The sequence below is a fragment of the Odocoileus virginianus genome, unplaced genomic scaffold (assembly GCF_023699985.2).
Source record: "Odocoileus virginianus isolate 20LAN1187 ecotype Illinois unplaced genomic scaffold, Ovbor_1.2 Unplaced_Contig_1, whole genome shotgun sequence".
Lineage (NCBI taxonomy): Eukaryota > Metazoa > Chordata > Mammalia > Artiodactyla > Cervidae > Odocoileus > Odocoileus virginianus.
In genome coordinates, this window is record NW_027224318.1 from 1,925,741 (window position 1) to 1,948,316 (window position 22,576).

The 22,576-nt window shown below is 37.7% G+C and overlaps 1 protein-coding gene across 6 annotated transcripts in view; it reads left to right on the top strand.

The window, feature by feature from the left end:
* The window catches only part of MCF2 (MCF.2 cell line derived transforming sequence), a 115,440-nt gene that overhangs the window by 88,906 nt on the left and 3,958 nt on the right, over positions 1 to 22,576 (top strand). For 4 of the 6 annotated variants that reach the window (XM_070463285.1, XM_070463286.1, XM_070463289.1 and 1 more), the window contains 7 exons: positions 4,408 to 4,500; positions 6,433 to 6,511; positions 7,059 to 7,125; positions 10,583 to 10,692; positions 12,241 to 12,350; positions 15,358 to 15,470; positions 16,370 to 16,464. In XM_070463285.1, coding sequence (XP_070319386.1) covers positions 4,408 to 4,500; positions 6,433 to 6,511; positions 7,059 to 7,125; positions 10,583 to 10,692; positions 12,241 to 12,350; positions 15,358 to 15,470; positions 16,370 to 16,464 — 667 coding nt within the window. Of the gene's footprint in view, positions 1 to 4,407; positions 4,501 to 6,432; positions 6,512 to 7,058; positions 7,126 to 10,582; positions 10,693 to 12,240; positions 12,351 to 13,730; positions 15,167 to 15,357; positions 15,471 to 16,369; positions 16,465 to 22,576 lie in introns of those variants that run through there. The other 2 variants (XM_070463287.1, XM_070463288.1) reach the window with 2 other exon arrangements.

Below are 22,576 nucleotides of genomic sequence, written 5' to 3' on the forward strand. Positions count from 1 at the left end.
CAGTATTGTGTGAGGAAGTTACTGGCAATTCAGTGCCATTCCCAGCTGGTTTTGACATTTGAGAAGAGGAACTTCCAATCCACAGGAGTCTGTAATTGGCAAATTTGATTTTTTCACACTAATTAATTTTATCTTTCAAGTTCTACATTGTAAAAACAATATAGCATTTGTTAAAGAAAATTTGGGGACTTCCCTGGTGGTACAGTGGTTAAGACTCTGAGCTCCCGCTGGGAGGGGCAGAGGTTCGATCCCTGGTCAAGGGAGATACTGCATGCTGTGTGGCATGACCAAAAGAAGAAAAGAAAAGAAAATTTGGAAAATGGAGAAAATTATTACCCTCAACTTCCCAGCCACTATCATTTTGGTTATTTCTCATGAGCCTGTTGTTTCTTGGTTGTTAGCAAGTTGAGAATTGATGAGATATCCAGCAGTGGTAATAAAGAGGATGGGCCATATGTCCTGAGCAGGCATGAGGGCTTTGTGTCAGGAGGCCCCCCGAGAAGCAGGTCCTGCTTTTGATTCTTCCCAGATGCCAACAACCCTATGCTGTTCCTGACGGAATTCCTAACCATAGTTAGGTCTCTGACCTTTTTCTATGGTCTGCTTTCCCTGCTGAACCCACAGCAGTGGCTCTTCAAAACTCTCACTGTTTTCATAACAAATGCCCTGTTGCTCTGATATTAGCCACCCATCTCTAAGTCCCTAAAATCTCCAAGGGTCTTTTATGTCTCTAATAAACTTTGGTTGAGAATCAAGAGTTTGTAATCGACATCAAACAGGGTTCAGGTCTCCTGCTATCTGTATATCTATTCCCAGGGAAGGTACTTCATAGACTAGTTGGACCCAAATCCATTTGATTCACTTTTTATTTGTAGAGTGACCTAGTTACTACCTAATATACTATTTCTGGCTTGTATTGATTTTTCTTTTTTTACTTTTTTCTCTCTTTTTTACTTTTAATTTATCACAAATTGGGCACACCAACAGGGTAGTTTAGTATTTCTAAAGCACATCAGAGTGAGGATGGATTGGTATGAGGTAACCAATTCATGAGAATTCAAACAACAGTGGTTACCATGGAAACAGAGGATGGGATAGATGCAAGAAACATTTCCATGGCAGGTAAACAGGCAGGCTTGTTGATTTACTAAATATAGAAAATAAATAATACCTGACATTGGAAGGAAAAAATCAACCTGTTTTTCTTTGATTCCACAATAATGCCTGGTGTCCTTAATAAAAGACATTAGTCACTGATGCCTTCAAGGATTGAGACCAGGATTATTAGGAAAATGGTGATGTTGCTCACAGAGAAAGATGGAAATTAAGCTATTTCTTATAAGCTATGCTTACTTCCTCTTGCTTACATGAGATTCTGGGATTAAAAAATTGCTGGTAGGACTAGTTGGTGTGTTACGTAAGAGTTTGGATTCCTGGTTTCAGAATCTTCCCCTTGGTAGAGAGGATCAATGTGGAAGCACTTTCAAGGAACTGTTGCCTTGACTTCATCATATCAAGCTGGAATTTCATGGCCTGACAGCTGAATGATGACTGCATGCTTTATTTTAAGTTGACAGCTCCTGTGCAAAGGAAAGGCCCTAAAGTCACAGTTAGTCAAATGGAGACATTTGAGTTCTTCAGATTCCTCAGTTCATGCATTTATTATTTTCATCTATGTTTTTAAGTTTAACAAATATATGCGTCATACTGACTATTTTGCTAGGAGCTGTTTAAATGTTATCAATGTTAATTCATTTAATCTACATAGCAACTTTATGTGAAGTAGGAACTATTATCAACCCCGTTTTGAGGATAGGCAAGCCAAGTTCCAAAGAGGTGAATAATTCATCCAAGGGCATAGATTCACACCCAGGCAGATGGCCTCGAACTCTATGACCATAAGCCCTGCGCCATGCTGGCAAGTCTTGTTCTTGCTTGTTTATTTCATTCCTTCATTCCTTTTTATCTCCATCCTCTGCACTTAATCTCCTCTCTACCCCTGTAGCAACCATTCTAATTTATTTGATGTACATCCTTCAGTTTGTGTGTTCTTTTAAAATACATACTAATGTTCTATGCCCATTTAGTTTTAATTTTTATAAATTGTATTCTGATATAATCCTCATTTTCTTTCTTTTTTGATCACAGAAACTGTTTTCAAGATATAGTTATGTTACTGTTTTATACCCAATACCTTGCTTGTAACTGCCTCATGGCAGTTCAGCCTTGCTGCATTTTTTGTTTTGTTAATATGAAGATAAATTTTTAAATAATACTAACTCAAGAGGTAACTATTATGTATTCCAGATACATAAATAAAAGTCTTAAAATAGGTAGTTATTGGTTATAATCCCAGAGTTTTTGACCCACTGGGAGACTTTTTAACAAGGTAGTTGACATCATTGTACTGCCCTGAAGACAGAAAATTAGTTTAGAAGTTGGGGCCCTGAGTACTTGATGCAGCAAGATGTCTTCAGATAAAATGCTTTGAAATAAAGAAAATAAATTCCCAGCTGTCAGAAATCATCAATGAAAATGTGAAGGATGAGGCAGAGATCACAGTTATGGTATAACTATAGAATCAGCTTTGTTCTTTTATTTTATATATATATTATTTATTACATAGTATATCATATGACTGTACTCATATAGTTAGAACTTTAATTCTGCCTCTCTTCTTAAAAACCTCTCAATAAAATCCTTATATTTTATTATTTGAGAAAATATGTACAATTCATGAATTACAGATAGATTGTATTACAGTGGATCATTTGTAGTAAATTGCTTAGAACTAAGAACAATATTGGAGAAGGAAATGTCAGCCCATTCCAGTATTCTTGCCTGGAAATCCTGTGGACAGAGGAGCCTGGCATGCTACAGTCCATGGGGTCGCAAAGAGTTGGGCATGGCTATCTACTAAACAACAACAGCAAGAACAATATAGTTTGATAGATATAATTCTTAGATTTCCAGAGTAACTCAAAAGATTTATTTAATCTATAATGCTGTACTCTATGTAGGCAGTGAAAAATAGCAAAACTGTTGCTATTCACGTAAGGAAAAGCTGAGGAAGCAAACTCATACTTTAAAAAAAACTCATCTTGTTATCTAAGTCTTTTTTTTGTTATCTAAGTCTTTAATGCATGCTATATAATCCTTCTATCAACTCTGTGAAATAGGTACTCTTCCTATTTTATAGTCAAGTCAACGAAAGTTTAGAAAGATTAAGCAACTTGCACCAAGACACTTAACTAGCTCATGGGCTTTCCATCTTATCATGCTGTTAGGACAAAACCATGTATTGAAACAAAATCAGTTTAAATAGAGCTTGAATATGAGATTATTATTTATCTTAAAACCTGGTGTTTGAACAAAAGTAGTTTAGTTAGAGTGATTGAGTAGGAATATAAAGATTATTTTTGGACATTCTGAAAGTAACTTCTGAGTACATTCAGGGTAGATGTCACAGACTTTTTCATTTCTAAATATAATCCCTTTTCTCTTTCTTGATATGGGGATCTCACTAAGCACTACTCTTAATGCTTATCAGCTCTAATTAGGATCATTTGGGACACATGTAAATGGAACAGAGTGTGAGATATTCCTTTAGATAATTAGGCAAGAATTGAAAGAAAAGGCAGAAGGAGACTAAAAGAGAATGTGTACAAGGGAGTGAAATTGCTCACAGTGGAATTACCCAAGCTACTAGCGGCACAGGATAAAAGAAAATGGAAAAGTTTGTGCTTTGCACAATCGTGTGAAAGAGAAGAAACACTATGGTAAGGAAGGACTATTGCATGTCAGAGCTTCACTGGCTACAAGAAGATATCACTCCCCCATGACAGATTGTTTTCCAGAGAGCCTGAGAGATGGGTAGAAATAGAGGGGATTTTTGTGTAGCTGATTGGTTCCTGCCTGACCTGTAAATTGGATGTCTATAACATGTAGGACTTCTACAGACATAAGTAATAATTTATGAGATTAACTTATCTGGCCTATGGTTATTAAAAATAAACCATTTAAATTAGTTTTGGATGAACTTGTTCACTGATATTTAACTACTTTTACTTCTGTGTTTGACACAATTTGTTTTTATAGTGTACTGTTAATTTATAACAGAATTCAATCTTAGGTGGGCTACTTGGATGTTCAAAATTTATAACATTTGTTTCAGTCACTGGAATGGAGCGTGTAGTCTGTACTATAAGTGCATAGTTCAGTGAAAACATATAAATACTCAGGTCTGTGATTATATTCATCATTTCATATTCTTTGAATGTAAAAGTATATTTTGCACAAATGAGAAATTCTGTTTCATGTAGAATATGATGGGTATGATGGGAGTCGCTTTAATGTAATTTCATTTTCAGAATAAAATGCTCATAAAAATCATGACATATATTGTAGATGGATGAACTTGGAATCACTGAATATGTGAAAGGAGATAACCGCAAGTTTGAAATCTGGTATGCTGAAAAGGAAGAAGTTTATATTGTCCAGGTTGGTCATTTAAGAATTGTTCTAGAAACTCTACCTGCCTTAAGATACAAAAGTCTGAATTTGCAAACAAAAATAATTTTGGTTACATTACAGAAATTCTCAGTCCTTTCCTGTAGGTCACCTAAATATTATTTGATAACTATTCTTTGTGATACAGTTAAACATGTTTTCAGCTAGCAAATTTTCTTTGATTCTTTTAAGTATAGTTGGTGTATAATATTATATGTTATAGGTATACAATATAGTGATTCATAATTTTTAAAGATTATATTCCATTTATAGTTATTATGAAACATTGGATATAGTCCCCAAGTGATTCAATAAATCCTTGTAGTTTATTTTATACCCAATAGTTTGTACCTGTTAATTCCCTACCCCCACATTGCCCCTCCCTACTTCCCTCTCCCCACTGGTAACCACTAGTTTGTTCTCTGTATCTGTGAGTCTGCTTCTTTTTTGTTATATTCACTAGTTTGTTTTATTTTTTAGATTCCACATATAAGTGATATCATACACATGATATCAGTCATGGTTGTCTTTCTCTGACTTATTTCACTTGCATAATACCCTCCAAGTCCATCCATATTGTTGCAAATGGCAAAATTTCATTCCTTTTTATGACTGAGTAGTATTCCATTGTGTGTGTGTGTGTGTGTGTGTGTGTGTGTGTGTGTATATATTGCCTTTTAAATCCATTCATCTTTTGATGCACACTTAGGTTAGTTCTGTTGGCAAAACTTTTCTTTAACTTGAGATGTGTCTGTGATGCTTTCTATGGCTTTAAGTTTTCACACTTAGGTTAGTTCTGTTGGCAAAAGTTTTCTTTAACTTAAGATGTGTCTGTGATGCTTTCTATAGCTTTAAGTTTTCACTGCTACATCAGGAGACTTACCAATAAGAGCTGGAAGTCAAGAGCTTGGCTGGTGCTTTTCTGTCCCCATCAAGTTTCTAGAGTTACAGATTGATAACAGTGCTGAGTTCCTCTTATGCTCAGCATTCAGAGAGAACCTGCTTATGAGACAAGGTGATATGATGGTTCAGATCAGGTCGTTGTTTCTAAAGAATGTGGTTAAAGCCCTGGCCACACATGCTATAATGTTCAACCTGTTTCAGGGAAGAGGAGAGAAATTAGAACATTTCAAGAGCCATTTCAAAAAGTATTTGTATCATGACTTGTTAACTGTTGACAGTGGTTGGTGTTTTTTCTTTGTTTTAACTCTATCTTAGGTGATTACAATTCATAAAAATATATGCTCTTGGCTTGATTTAGATGTAAGATTTTTCTTATCTATTAACAAACTTATCTTGTAAGTAATGGGAAGATATTTAAGGAAGCTTTCATGCTGTCATCAGTTATGAAGATAACTATGCAAGCGATTGTCTTTATTTATTTTTTTGGCTGCACTACAGCGTGGTATGTCAGATCTTAGTTTCCGAACCAGAGATCGAACCCAGGCCCTTAGCAGTGAAAGCACCGAGTCCTAACCCAATAGTCCACCAGGGAATTCTGGGCTCAGCTGGCTCAGCTGGTAAAGAATCCGCCTGCAATGTGGGAGACCTGGGTTCGATCCCTGGGTTGGGAAGATCCCCTGGAGAAGGGAATGGCTACCCACTCCAGTATTCTTGCCTGGAGAATTCCATGGACTGTATAGTCCATGGGGTTGCAAAGAGTCAGACACAACTGAGTGACTTTCACTTTTCATTAAGCATTATTATTGAAGGGCAGTTTCAAATTAGTCTTGACTATTATTTCATCTAATCTGATGGCTGTTTATTTGCTTCTTGGAAGTCTAAGAATCAAAATGTTAGGGTAAGAATATGATAGTTCAGGATATCAATTATGTTTAGTATAATAATGACCTTTGTTTTATTATAAAGCATCGTTTTAAAAAGGAAACCTGTCTTCTCCTCCCTCACTTTTTAAATCTTTAGGCTTCGAATATAGATACGAAGATGATGTGGTTAAAAGAAATCAGAAATATTTTGTTGAAGCAACAGGAACTTTTGACAGGTAAATTCAAGCATGCATTCTGTAGAATGGGAAGTATAAGAACAGCTCAGTGACTCAGATTTTGTGATAATTTTTACAAGGAATGTGGCTGATGTTTACTTTCTACTATTTATAATTAAACTCATTAGTAGGAGATCAAGATTCAGGGAGCTGTTTGAATTATTTCAGAAAATGAATTTTGCAGTAGAAGATGAGCTCTAATGCCTGGGAAGCAGTTTTGCAGTGATAAAGCAATCTGAATGTGTTTATTCTGTCCTTCCCATGAGGCAACTCTGTGTGGGAACTCAGTAATCAGTGCCTAGTAATGTTGGCCTAAGAGGGGTGCTAGTTATAAACTTGAATGTCTTGAATAAAATACAGCATGGTTTGATTGTTTTCTATATTCCAATTCAGACTGGCCTTCCCTCTGGCTGTTTCAAGTCTGTGACAGTGAACTAGAATGGGATTGAGGCGTGTGTGTATGTACATGTGAAGATTATTGGTCCTCAAAGAAGTAAGAAGCATGGCTTCCAAATGATGCTTATATAAGCTTTGTTTTATTTCACAGTTAAGAAACGAGAGCAGTATAATCAGTTAACAGAACAGAGTCATCGTTCTTCTCAGCAGAATAGCGAGTAAGTGATTCTTCTTTAAGAAATATCACCCTTCCAATCTTCTGTTTTCTGTGTGTAACATGAAACAATGTAATTAAACTATCAGACAAAAATTACCTACCCTTTTAGCAATATCTTGTCAAATTCCATAAACACATCATTTTCTCAGTTCTGTGCTTGGACATGGAGCCTGATAGTCCTTAATAGTTATCCCACTGTTTCTCATCTGATGTTAAAAAAAATAATAGTTTGGGCTAATTTTTTAATAAAATTATAAATGCTTTGTTCTATTGGGGGCAGTTACATGTAGGCTGCTAGCAAAAGCGGTTACGCTCATGGATTTCTTTTTAAAAATTTTCTGGACACCTTCAATCTGATTGGAGAAAGAGGGGTGTAAGAATGATGAAGTACTGGCAGCTGATCCTGGCCCACAGCTTTGTGGTCCCTTGACAGAGACCACATGCTGGTGACTTGGCCTCTCTGTGTAGTTAGAGAGGAGGTGTGGCTCCTGGGTGGCAGGGGCGGGGAGGGGGGATTGTGCCTGGACACAGTCACAAAGTCTTTGAGGAAGGTAGCAGTTCTAAATGAAAGCTATGCTGCTGGTTTAGAGATTTGGCCTTGTATTCTGCCTCTAGGAATCCTAGAAGTTAGAGTTTCCATAGAACATTTGCCTATATGCTGAAAGAATCCCCACACTTATTTCAAAGCCTTGGCACAGAAATTAACCATGCAGTGTCTGCGTGATGTAGGGATCATTGAAAGACTTATTAAAAATACTCTTTTTCAATGGTACAAATGAACTTATTTACAAAGTGGAAATAGAGTTAGAGATGTGGAAAACAATCTTGTGTTTACCTGGGGGGAAAGAAAGGAAGGATAAATTGGGAGATTGGAATTGACATATACACATTACTATATATAAAATAGATAACTAACAAGGACTTACTGTATAGCACAGGGAACTCTATTCAGTAGTCTGCAATGACCTATATGGGAAAAGAATCTAAAAAAGAGTGAATATTTGTATATATATGTCTGATTCACTTTGCTGTACAGAAGAAAGTAACACAACATTGTAAATCAACTATACTTCAGTAAGAAAATTTTTTAAAATGCTCTTTTTCTCTTTGTTGCACATCATCTTTCACAGGTAGCTAAATCAGGTACAAAGTATGTTGATTTATCTAGGCTTTAGGAGAACCATTTTATTTTTTTTAATTTATTTATTTTAATTGGAGGCTAATTACTTTACAATATTGTGGTGGTTTTTGCCATACATTGACATGAATCAGCCATGGGTGTACATGTGTTCCCCATCCTGAACCCCCCTCCCACCTCCCTCCCCATCCCATCCCTCAGGGTCATCCCAGTGCACCAGCCCTGAGCACCCTGTCTCATGCATTGAACCTGGACTGGCGATCTGTTTCACATATGATAATATACATGTTTCAATGCTATTCTCTCAAATCATCCCACCCTTGCCTTCTCCCACAGAGTCCAAAAGACTGTTCTATACATCTGTGTCTCTTTTGCTGTCTCGGGTATAGGGTCATTGTTACCACCTTTCTAAATTCCATATATATATGCGTTAGTATACTGTATTGGTGTTTTTCTTTCTGGCTTAGTTTGCTCTGTATAATAGGCTTCAGTTTCATCCATCTCATTAGAACTGATTCAAATGTATTCTTTTTTTAATGGCTGAGTAATATTCCATAGTGTATATGTACCACAGCTTTCTTATCCATTCGTCTGCTGATGGGCATCTAGGTTGCTTCCATGTCCTGGCTATTATAAACAGTGCTGTGATGAACATTGGGGTGCACGTGTCTCTTTCAGATCTGGTTTCCTCGGTGTGTATGCCCAGGAGTGGGATTGCTGGGTCATATGGCAGTTATTTCCAGTTTTTTAAGGAATCTCCACACTGTTCTCCATAGTGGCTGTACTAGTTTGCATTCCCACCAACAGTGTAAGAGGGTTCCCTTTTCTCCACACCCTCTCCAGCATTTATTATTTGTAGACTTTTGGATAGCAGCCATTCTGACTGGTGTGAGATGGTACCTCATTGTGGTTTTGATTTGCATTTAGGAGAACCATTTTAAAATCACAGTGGAAGTCTTTATTTTCCAGGGTTCACAGTACTCAATATTTTGTCATATATTCTGGAAGTCTTTAGATTTCAGACAGTACCGACTCTATAGTAGCTGATTCACCTCAACAGTATTAATCAGATTAAGGTTTTAATCATCATTCATATATACCTTATATAAGTATATATATGTATATATATATAAGTATATATACATATAATGTATGTATATGTATATACCTAATTCATTAAAGTTAAAAGTTCATAGAACGATAGTGATTTTTTGTTGTTCTTTATATTTTTCCAATTTATGGAGTTATAGTTGACAATTAAAATTGTATACATTTAAAGAGTACAATTTGATGATTTGACATTGTGTTGATTGCATGCATGCTCAGTTGTGTCCAGCTCTTTGCAACCCCATGGACTATAACCCACCAGGCTTCTCTGTCCATGAATTCTCTAGGCAAGAATACTGGAGTGGGTTGCCATTTCCTCCTCCAGGGCATCTTCCCAGCCCAGGGATTAAACCTGTGTCTCCTGGGTGTTCCCCTTTGGCAGGTGGATTCTTTTCCACTAGTGCCACCTGGGAAGCCTATGATTTTATTTATATATATATATGTGTATATATATATGTATATATCACCACAGTCAAACTGATTAACATATCCATCACCTTACATAGTTATCCTTTCCTGTGTCTGTAGTGAGAACATTTAGGATTTACCTCCTAGCAAATTTTGGATATACAATATAATATGCAACAGGAATTTTATATAATATACCTGCCTTGGGTTCAGAAGGGAATTATATTTTTCCATGGTGGCTTGGATCCTAGGATTTAGGCTTCTGTATATTATGAGCTATTATCACACACACTTAAATACAGGGGAAAGTCAGCTCTGCTTGAATGGATTCTTAGATTATGTTCTTTTTTTTTACAATTTATTTATGTTTGACTCTGCTGGGTCTTTGTTGCTATGCAGGCTTTTCTCTAGTTGCAGTGAGCAGGGGCTACTCTCTAGTTGTGGTGCACAGGTTTCTCATTGTGGTGGCTTCTCTTGTTGCGGAGCATGGGTTCTAGGGCGTGCGGACTTCAGTAGTTGCATCACACGGGCTCAGTAGTTGGGGCTCCCAGGCCGTAAAGCACAACAAGTTCAGTAGTTGTGGTGCACAGGCTTAGTTGCTCTGAGGCATATGGGATCTTCCCAGACCAGGGATCAAACCCAAGTCTCCTGCACTGGCAGGTGGATTCTTTACCACTGAGCCACTAGGGAAGCCCCTAGATTATGTTCTTAACACAGGCTATCAGTGGAAGAAATACCATTTTAAATTTCTTATTACTCTTAGACTGTAAGAAAGCTCACTGTTTTTGCATATTTACTATTTCAGAGGGCAACAGAGAGCTTTTATGGGCGCTGAGGAACCTAGGTTGGAACATATCAGCGCTATGGTGGGGGTCGGCGAGTCCATCACATCAGTTCAGGCAGAAGCAAATACAGGTATGTGTAATGGTTATCCGAAGGGAGGATTCATGGTTGTGCAAATTGTTTTCTCTCATTGTTATTTTGGGAAATCTTTCCATCTATTCCCTTTATACTGAAGAAAACAGAGTTAACCCATTTTCAGAAAGCTCTTCTGTCTTGTATATATATGCAAGATTCTCTGGTGGGCACTGCTGAGCAGAGTGGTCTGTGTGTGGTCCATGGACCAGTAGCATCAGCATCACCTGGGAACTTATCAGGAAGGCAGGTACTTTGGCTCCATCCTGGGCCTTCTGAATCAGAAACTCTAGGAGTGAGACCCAGCCAGCTGTGATGTCACAAATTCTCTATGTGATTCTTTCTGGCACCTGCGTAAGTTTGGAAGCCCCTCCTACACAGGATACAGAGGTGAATAGAACACATACACTGCATCAAGGGAGGCACTCGTGACTCACTATAGGTTTAATAAATAGAGAAGAGTTATTTACAACTGGAATATTTTCTTTTCTTTTGCAAATTTGGTCATTTAAAGGGATTTAAAACAATTTGTTTACTTCAATGAACATAACAGCCTAATTGCCAGGAATCTTACAGTACTCTGGGCATACAGTCTAATTGAGATACACTCAGCTGCCATCCCCATAAAGCTAGGACTGTAGAAAGATAATGCAACAAGCAATGAAAATCCAACTTGATAGTGTGTTAACAGAGAAGTAAATGGTGCTTCAGAGGCATCCAAGAGGGTCACATTAACAACTCCGGGATCAACAGAATAGACTTCTCTGAAGAAATGGCTAACAGAGTGCCTGATTCTCATTCCTTAAACATGATGGTCCTCAATCTGCAAGACTTCTCTACTAGCTGAGGAGAAACAGGAACAACAACCTTGCTCAGCTTCAGTTCTCCATTTACAGGTCGCTTCCCTCAGGTCATCTATACTGTGGCCCCCTGAGCCTTCAGGAGAGCCTAGTATCACTGTGTTCATTTGACAGATGAGGAAACCAAGTCAGAGAAAGTTGACACGGCTTGTTCAAGGTTACATTCACAGTTTAGTGTGGCCAAGATGACATTCTGTTACTTCTTCGCCCCTTCCAAGTGCTCCATTCATATCAGTTCAATGCATGCTATTAATTATTTCATTAATTAAGCATCTCTTACAGGCAGGTTCTTATGAGACAGTGTGTAACACATGGTCCTTGTATAATAAAAGAGATAAGTCCAAAATAACCATATTACCAGGTAGAATGTTATAAGTGTTGTTTAAGTGGGACCAGGAAGAATGCTATAGAAAGAATTTTTGAAAGAGATGATTTTCCTGTAATAAGGAGTATAATAACTTGGACCAACCCCAACATGAAACCATCCTAAAAAGTTAAAGAAGTGTAGATATTCCAGGCCCTTTCTGAAATATCAGAAATTCTAAACTAGTATAACCCAATTGGAGGTTTTATTACAAAAGATATTATTCTTGGACTATTGAAGTGTATAGCCTTGATAATTACAGTTCGTTTTACTTCTCTCCTTGTGGTGTACCAGTAACTGCTACCCTGCATGATTTTCTTACAGTTTGGACTGAGATGTTGTCACCTGCAAAAGCCTCTGATGAGCCTGAGCAATGGTCCAGTAACTATTTCTATTCCTCTTATGATGACCATGAAGAAGAAAGACCTCTGATGGTTAGTAATGACATATTAAGATAAATAAATAAAACTCTTCAAGCAGTTTTATTGATGAAATAGATTAGGCACATAGGGGCAGTCTTTTGTCAATATCCTTGAGACAGTAGAGGTGTTCCAAGACTTGAAATAAGTCTTACCATGAACATTCAGTAAGCACTTTGCTCTATAAGAACTTGTTTGAGCTATACCTTGAACCCCTACTGAAGTTAATGAGATAGTCAATCATTCCAAGTCATATCATGACCAATTTTATCTTCAGTTTTATTTTATTTTCAATCTGGGCGTGTCAGAGAAAATCAGAGCACAACAGGAAGTTCAGGTATACTTAGAATAGATTCCAGATTAGATATAGGAAATAAATATGACACATTTAAAAACTGTTTAATTTCACCTGGGAAATATATTTTAGTAGGCTGTCAATAAAACATGCTAATACTATGAATCTTAGCATACTAGAGCAAGGGAACACCCCATAAAAATAAAGGCTACTTTAGGGTAAAAGTAAATGTTTTATAAATAAAGGCTGCTTTAGGGTGAAAGTAAATGTTTTCTAGAAGAACTAGTTTTTGGTGTTATTAGGTTCCTAGTGGGTTATCCCAGGGATTTAGGACTATTTAGAATAAATCTCCAGTTTTCTGAAGTCACCAGTGTGGAGGGTGGGAATGATGTTTTTGTAGTGGACTGTTCCTTGGTGCTTTTCAGAGGAATACATTCAGTTGGGCAGTTCTGATCTCAAATCTCCATAGCATTGATGCTGAATTGCTTTCTTTAAAAAAGCAACAGAATATTTTTTCCATCAATAATACCATGACCATAATTCATATTTGTATGGTCGTTTATAGTTGACAAAATCATTTCACACTGAATATTCATAATCTTAGTGAGAAAAAGGGCAGGCTTTATTCCCTCCAACTGACAGAGGAGGAGACCAAGGCCCAGAGCTGGTAAGAGATTTGTCCAGAGTTCGTTGTCTAGACCGGTAGTGCTCAAACTTTTTAGTGAATTTGCATTTTTCAAACAAAAAATGTGTAGTGAGAAGGGTGGCATGTGAAATATTTTTGCAACAACAAAAAATGAAGAAATAAAGGACTTACCTGATGGTCCAGGGGCTAGGACTTTGCACTTCCACTTCAGCAGCACGGGTTTGATCCTTGGTTAGGGAACTAAGGTCCCTCAAGCTGCATGGTGCAACCAAAACAAAAAAAAATTTGCAAATCTATTTAACTTCTGTCTTCAGAAAAGACAGCTGGATTCTCATACTGGCATTTGCATTCAGTCTGTTGTGCTATCACACATTTGGTGACCTCTTGAAAATGCCTCAGTAGACTTGTGAAAGGATGAGAATGAAAAAGTCAAATAGAACTTTGACTCTTGCAGGCCCTGGGAACCCCCAACCTTGAGAAGCACTGAAAAGAACTTTCATTTCCTGAAGTAACATTATCTGAGGACAGGAGGGGTCATTGTTCAGATGGAAGCAACAAGTCAGGGGAAGCTGGGTGGGGTTTCAATGTTTGCTGTGAATGATGCTCTATGAAGGGATGGTCAAGAACTGAGAAAGCTTTCACTAAGCATTTTTCCAGCTATCATGTCAGAAAAGAAAGCAAATATGCAAAACTGAAGAATGCTTTCATCTTAGGGGACGGGAATGGAGAAAAAAAAAAGTTCTTCTCCTTTCTCCCATGAATTCCCTGACTTGTGCTACTAAGGAAAATAGATACAAAGATAATACGTTGCATTCCACACCCCCCAATAAAATAACCCCCAAACTAAGCAGCAAAGCAGTTGGAATGAGCTATCTTTTAGCCTCACTTTATCAAGTCAAAACCAAGAAATAATGGGTGCTGCTTCCCTTGGAGAAGCCTGAGTCGGAGATGGCTGTCCTGTTTTAATGAAGCTACTCTCTTGAATGGCAAGTATCTCTTTCCTGCCTGCTCCTCAGCCCATTTGATAAAAATACTGCTCAAAAGATGTTCAGCCCAAGTGATGTGGATAATATTTTCAGGCTAATTCTTTTGGATGTGCAAAGGCTCAATACCGCATAATTCTTTCTTTCCTTTAACCTTTTAAATTGTATTTTATATTTAATTGGAGGATAATTACAGTATTGTGAATGGTTTCTGTCATATATAGACAACTTTCCTTTTTTTAATCATTTTGTTCTTTTTTTGTTTTGTTTGTTTTTTAATTAATTAATTAATTTTACTTTGCAATATTGTATTGGTTTTGCCATACATTGACTTGAATCCGCACAACTTTCCTTTTATATTAAAAAAAGCACTTTTCATTATGGTACTCTTTTTCTATAAAATCATATATCCAATGTCTAAGATACTGTGCTGGAAAAACTCGCATCTCAGAATACATTTGGACTCAGTTATTATTTCTTCTCTGTCTACCTTGTAACCAAATGCAATCTGTGTGCCTTGGATTATTTAGCTTATTAATGAATCAAGTTAAAATTTTAGCTGCAAAATGATTAAGGCCAAGTAAAGCACAGCATTATGGTTTAATATGCTTTTATTGGACTAAGATTTGCACCCATGATTTTTACCTGTGCAGAATGATATGAAGCACAGAAATCCTTTTGGGGACATTTGTAAATCTTTGTTCAGGGCCATTGCCTTTTTTATATGCCAAGATAATTTTTTTTATGAGAGTAATTTACAAATAGCAGTATTTAAATATTATTTTCATGCTTTTTTCTGGATTTATGTTTATTATTCATGTAACTTAAATCAGTTGGGCTCTGTTATTTTCTGTGTCGTTCACACTGTAATTCTCTTCTCACAAATAAAAATGAATTCTTCAGGTTAAATAAACACATGTTCTGGTTTTTTTTTGCTATCACAAACTGCTCAATGTTTGTTTGTTCTTACAAAGCTGCTGCAGCTAACCACATTTGCCACTGAGGAAAAAAGCAAAGTCTTTATGTCACAGAACATGCAGTTATGCAAGTAGTTTTGCATTCAAGTTTGTAACGTCATTTTTCAAAACAACCTTACAGTCTCCAGGCAAATATAAAGCCCTAGCAGATTGCAGGAAGAGAGGCTCAGAAGACCTCCTGATTAGAAATGGAGATGTCATTCAACTTCTCCATGAGGATGCTGAGGGTCGATGGTAGGTGCATTCTCCACGGCTATGTTAACCTCCCCCTGGGGCACATAGATATCTAATCAGATGTTCTGCTTTACTTGTATCTTTGTTATACAGTCTCAAGAAGCAGAAATATCACATTTCTTATCAGTGTTTCAATTTCATTGCTTCAGCCATGCCTATATAGCTCACTGAAAGGAATGTTAACCTTTGGTGAGTGAAGAATGCTTTGAAAGAATGAAATGCTTTGAGTCTGCATGCTCTTTTGTGGTTTACCTTTGACTCAGATGTTTCAGCTGATATATTGGGCTTTGTCACAGCTACAAATCACATTACATTAGGTCAAGTCATTCATTAATTCATCACATGTTTAAATGCCCACTATGTGCCAGGGACCATGTTCACTATTCTACAGCATAGCTGTACTTTGCTTTATTAGTTCAAATACTGACTTTTTAATCTTACCATTCTGTCCTCATGCATCTGACTTTATACAGCACTGATTGCAAAGATGCTTCTGCCAAACATACTGTTTAACTACAGAGAACCCAAAGCAGGAAGGAAATATTGTTTGGGAGAGGACTGAATGAAACTTCCATAAAGCTTTTGGAAATTTTATATAAAATAATTCTGCCTTCATTGTATCAATGACTTGAACTGAAATGCTATATTGACTGTGTACTCTGACCCTAAAGGTGGAAGAGTGTACACATGAGAGTGAATTAATGATGGATCAATAATGTAATAGCCTTTTTTGTGATCTAAGTCCTTTGTAGATTACTCAAAGGACTCAAGCATAGTGTTCTGAAGTTCCTTTGAATACATGCAATAGTTTTGTGAAAATTTGAGCTTCAGTGCATTGTATATGTTAATTTTATTACCTTCTACTACCATTATTGGCTACTAATTCACTTATTATTTAGGTTGGTGAAAAATCTAAACAGAAGAAAAGAAGGTCTGATTCCAGGGAACAGTTTGCAGATTTTAATTGGTGACTATAGGTTTCGGAATGCCAAAGGTACAGGTATAATATGAACTGGATTGTATGCCATTTGTTTAAAGCCTAAAAATGTTACAGCTCCAGGTGTAATTGGCATAGGATAAGAACCTCTCTGCGCTTTGAAATAAGCTGCAAGTTGACTTAATAATAATTTTTTCTTTTAATAGTTTTAAATTAATGAATAGGGATGTTTTAAACATGTTGAACTTTTCCCTACAAAAGTGATAGGTTTGAAAGGAAGGTTCATATATAGTGCTGCCTTGTAAGAGATCCTTCAGAACTAAATATTGATGATATACTTTTAAGAATTCAGCCTTACTATCCAAGAATGCTTTACCAGTGTGTTTTTACTCAGTTCTAAGAGCATGTTCTTTCCTTATGGTATGTTTCTACTGCACTTGTGTATTCATGGACACACACACACACACACAAACACACTCTGTTCTGTGCCCGACTTAATGTGTGAAGATACTATGAAGCAATGAGAATATTCCTTTCTATTAACCATTAGTTAATGGTTAAAAACCATTGGTTAACAAACATTAGCACTTGAAATTTCTGTATACAAACCAATATTCTTATAAATTTTTCACCTGATACTGAGCTATTTATACAAAGGCAGCACAAAAAACCCAGACTTGTTTGTGAACAAGATTTTTATTATATGTACATATTTCTTTGAATTCCTAGTTTTGGACTTGTATTTGAATTCTAGGTGATATTATCTTGTGTTTAAATGAATCTAACAGGCCAGGAGTGACTTATTTGATTCCAAATTGCATCTATGGCATGAAACAAGACCTAAATGTGATAGGATTCACTATAAATATTGGGTCACATGGGAATCCCCGAAATGGAATCTCTTCTTGTTTTTTTCTTTGTTTTTGGTTCTCTAAATCTGGGCTACCTTTCAAAGGTTTTTTGATTATTATTGAATTGCTGAATTATATAGATAATTAGTAATCAGAACTTGTGGACTCTGTGGGAGAAGGCGAGGGTGGGATGTTTCAAGAGAACAGCATCGAAACATGTATGTCTAGGGTGAAACAGATCACCAGCCCAGGTTGGATGCGTGAGACAAGTGCTCAGGCCTGGTGCACTGGGAAGACCCAGAGGGATGGGGTGGAGAGGGAGGTGGGAGGGGGGACCGGGATGGGGAATACATGGAAATCCATGGCTAATTCATTTCAATGTATGACAAAAACCACTGCAATGTTGTAAAGTAATTAGCCTCCAACTAATAAAAATAAATGGAAAAAAAAAAAAAAAGAAGTTGCTAGACCAACAACCTGACCTAATTGGCATTTTTCCAAAATCTATACCCAACAACTGCAGAATATACCATTATTTTTAAGTATACACAGAACATTCACCAAGATAGGTCATACATTGGATCACAAAAGAAATCTCAATAAATTTCAGAAGATCAGAATCATACAGTCTCAAAAGATATTATGCTCAGTTCAGTTCAGTCCCTCAGTCGTGTCCGACTCTGCGACCCCATGAATCGCAGCACACCAGGCCTCCCTGTCCACCACCAAATCCCAGAGTTTACTCAAGCTCATGCCCATCGAGTCGGTGATGCCATCCAGCCATCTCATCCTCTGTCATCTCCTTCTCCTCCTGCCCCCAATCCCTACCAGCATCAGGGTCTTTTCCAATGAATCAACTCTTCGCATGAGGTGGCCAAAGTATTGGAGTTTCAGCTTCAGCATCAGTCCTTCCAAAGAACACCCAGGACTGATCTCCTTTAGGATGGACTGGTTCGATCTCCTTGCAGTCCAAGGGACTCTCAAAAGTCTTCTCCAACACCACAGTTCAAAAGCATCAGTTCTTTGGCACTCAGCTTTCTTCACAGTCCAACTCTCACATCCATACATGACCACTGGAAAAACCATAGCCTTGACTAGATGGACACTTTGTTGGCAAAGTAATGTCTCTGTTTTTTAATATGCTATCTAGGTTGTTCATAACTTTCCTTCCAAGGAGTAAGTATCTTTTAATTTCATGGCTGCAATCACCATCTGCAGTGATTTTGGAGCCCAGAAAAATAAAGTCTGACACTGTTTCCCCATCTATTTCCCATGAAGTGATGGGACCAGATGCCATGATCTTAGTTTTCTGAATGTTGAGCTTTAAGCCAACTTTTTCACTCTCCTCTTTCATTTTCATCAAGAGGCTTTTTAGTTCTTCTTCACTTTCTGCCATAAGGGTGGTGTCATCTGCATTTCTGAGGTTATTGATATTTCTCCCGGCAATCTTGATTCCAGCTTGTGCTTCCTCCAGCCCAGAGTTTCTCATGATGTAATCTGCATATAAGTTAAATAAGCAGGGTGACAATATACAGCCTTGAAGTACTCCTTTTCCTATTTGGAACCAGTCTGCTGTTCCATGTCCAGTTCTAACTGTTGCTTCCTGACCTGCATATAGGTTTCTCAAGAGGTGGGTCAGGTGGTCTGGTATTCCCATCTCTTTCAGAATTTTCCACAGTTTATTGTGATCCACACAGTCAAAGGCTTTGGCATAGTCAATAAAGCAGAAATAGATATTTTTCTGGAACTCTCTTGCTTTTTTGATGATCCAGCAGATGTTGGCAATTTGATCTCTGGTTCCTCTGCCTTTTTAAAACCAGCTTGAACATCTGGAAGTTCACGGTTCACATATTGCTGAAGCCTGGCTTGGAGAATTTTCAGCATTACTTTACTAGCGTGTGAGATGAGTGCAATTGTGTGGTAGTTTGAGCATTCTTTGGGATTGCCTTTCTTAGGGATTGGAATGAAAATGGACCTTTTCCAGTCCTGTGGCCACTGCTGAGTTTTCCAAATTTGCTGGCATATTGAGTGCAGCACTTTCACAGCATCATCTTTCAGGATTTGAAATAGCTCAACTGGAATTCCATCACATCCACTAGCTTTGTTTGTAGTGATGCTTTCTAAGGCCCACCTGACTTCACATTCCAGGATGTCTGGTTCTAGTTGAATGATCACACCATTGTGATTATCTGGGTCGTGAAGATCTTTTTTGTACAGTTCTTCTGTGTATTCTTGCCACCTCTTCTTAATATCTTCTGCTTCTGTTAGGTCCATACCATTTCTGTCCTTTATCAAGCCTATCTTTGCATGAAATGTTCCCTTGGTATCTCTAATTTTTTTGAAGAGATCTCTAGTCTTTCCCATTCTGTTGTTTTCCTCTATTTCTTTGCACTGATCACTGAGGAAGGCTTTCTTATCTCTCCTGGCTATTCTTTGGAACTCTGCATTCAAATGGGAATATCTTTCCTTTTCTCCTTTGCTTTTTGCTTCTTTTCTTTTCACAGCTATTTGTAAGGCCTCCTCAGACAGCCATTTTGTTTTTTTGCATTTCTTTTTCTTGGGGATGGTCTTGATCCCTGTCTCCTGTACAATGTCATGAACCTCCATCCACAGTTCATCAGGCACTCTGTCTATCAGATCTAGTCCCTTAAATCTATTTCTCACTTCCACTGTATAGTCATAAGGGGTTTGATTTAGGTCATACCTGAATGGTCTAGTGGTTTTCCCTACTTTCTTCAATTTAAGCCTGAATTTGGCAATAAGGAGTTCATGATCTGAGCCACAGTCAGCTCCCAGTCTTGTTTTTGCTAACTGTATAGAGCTTCTCCATCTTTGGCTGCAAAGAATATAATCAATCTGATTTCGGTGTTGACCATCTGGTGATGTCCATGTGTAGAGTCTTCTCTTGTGTTGTTGGAAGAGGGTGTTTGCTATGACCAGTGTGTTCTCTTGGCAAAACTCTATTAGCCTTTGCCCTGCTTCATTCTGTACTCCAAGGCCAAATTTGCCTGTTACTCCAGGTGTTTCTTGACTTCCTACTTTTGCATTCCAGTCCCCTATAATGAAAAGGACATCTTTTTTGGGTGTTAGTTCTAAAAGGTCTTCGTAGGTCTTCACAGAACCGTTCAACTTTAGCTTCTTCAGCATTACTGGTTGGGGCATAGGCTTGGATTACCATGTGATACTGAATGGTTTGCCTTGGAAACAAACAGAGATCATTCTGTCATTTTTGAGATTGCATCCAAGTACTGCATTTCAGACTTTTTGTTGACCATGATGGCTACTCCATTTCTTCTAAGGGATTCCTGCCCACAGTAGTAGATATAATGGTCATCTGAGTTAAATTCACCCATTCTAGTCCATTTTAGTTCGCTGATTCCTAGAATGTCGACATTCACTCTTGCCATCTCCTGTTTGACCACTTCCAATTTGCCTTGATTCATGGACCTAACATTCTAGGTTCCTATGCAATATTGCTCTTTACAGCATTGGACCTTGCTTCTATCACCAGTCACATCCACAACTGGGTGTTGTTTTTGCTTTGGCTCCATCCCTTCATTCTTTCTGGAGTTATTTCTCCACTGATCTCCAGTAGCATATTGGGCACCTAACCGACCTGGGGAGTTCCTCTTTCAGTGTCCTATCATTTTGCCTTTTCATACTGTTCATGGGGTTCTCAAGGCAAGAATACTGAAGTGGTTTGCCATTCCCTTCTCCAGTGGACCACATTCTGTCAGACCTCTCCACCATGACCCGACCATCTTGGGTGGCCCCACACGGCATGGCTTAGTTTCATTGAGTTAGACACGGCTGTGGTCCTGTGATCAGATTGGCTAGTTTTCTGTGATTATGGTTTTAGTGTGTCTGCCCTCTGATGCCCTCTCGCAACACCTACCGTCTTACTTGGGTTTCTCTTACCTTGGACGTGGGGTATCTCTTCACGGCTGCTCCAGCAAAGCGCAGCCGCTGCTCCTTACCTTGGATGAGGGGTATCTCCTCACGGCTGCCCCTCCTGACCTTGAACGTGGAGTAGCTCCTCTCGGCCCTCCTGCGCCCGTGCAGCTGCCGCTCCTTGGACGTGGGGTAGCTCCTCTCGGCCACCGCCCCGGCCACCTCCCTGGTGGCTCAAATGGTAAACTGTCTGCGTACAGTGTGGGAGACCTAGATTCGATCTCTTGGTCGGAAAGATCCCCTGGAGAAGGCAATGACAACCCACTCCAGTATTCTTGCCTGGAAATTCCCATGGACAGAGGAGCCTGGTAGGCTACAGTCCTTGGGGTCACAAGGAGTCAGATAAGACTGAGTTACTTCAGATATTGTGCTAGAAATGGATAATCCCTAAATATTTGGATATTAAATGATATACATGTAAACAACACATGGGACAAAGAGGAAATCACAACAGTAATTATAATTATTTAAAATTGAATGAAAATGAAATGTGACATATCAAAATTTGGGGATGTAGTTCCAGAGGGAGGGAAATGTAGGGAATTGTATAGGTTTAAGTAGTTGTATTACACACTTAAAAAGTCAGTATAATTTGCCATATTAACATAATAAAGGGGAAAATTATGTAATCATTTCAGTAGATACAGAAAAGCACTTGATAAAACTCCATACACATTCATGATAACAACTCTCACCATGATAGGAATAAAGGGAAAAATGTGTGCTTGTGACAAACCACAGTTAACCTCATACTTAATGATAAAATATTGGAAGCTTTTCCCCTTAAGATTGGGAATAAGCCAAGGATATTCATTCTCACCATTTCTGTTTAACCTTATATTGGAAGTGTTATTGCCATAATTCAAGCTAAGGAGATAAGAAACAAAAGAAAAGAGACAGCATTCTCATGCTTAGCAGATCTTGTTATGTCCAAAACCACTGGAAATCTATACACAAAATGACTCTATTAGAAGTAATAAGTGAATTTTATAAGGCAATGGTATATAAAACCATTATACAAAAGTAAATTGTAATTCTATATCCTAGTAACAGGGAATTGAAAAAAAGAAATAAAAATACCATTAGTAATATAAAGCATAAAATAAACAGGAATAAATCTAACAAATGTCCAAGGCTTCTATACTCACAGAAACAGATAATTGCTGGGATATATTTAAGATGACCTACTAGAAGGAGAGATATACCATGTTGGAGGATTGGAAATTTTATTGTTAAGAAATCCATTGTCCCCAAATTTACAGATAATTCAATCAAAATTTTAGCAAGCCCTTTTGAATAAAAAAATAAGACAGGTTTATTATAAAATGTATATGGATGGCAAAAAAAAAAAACCAACCTAGAACAGA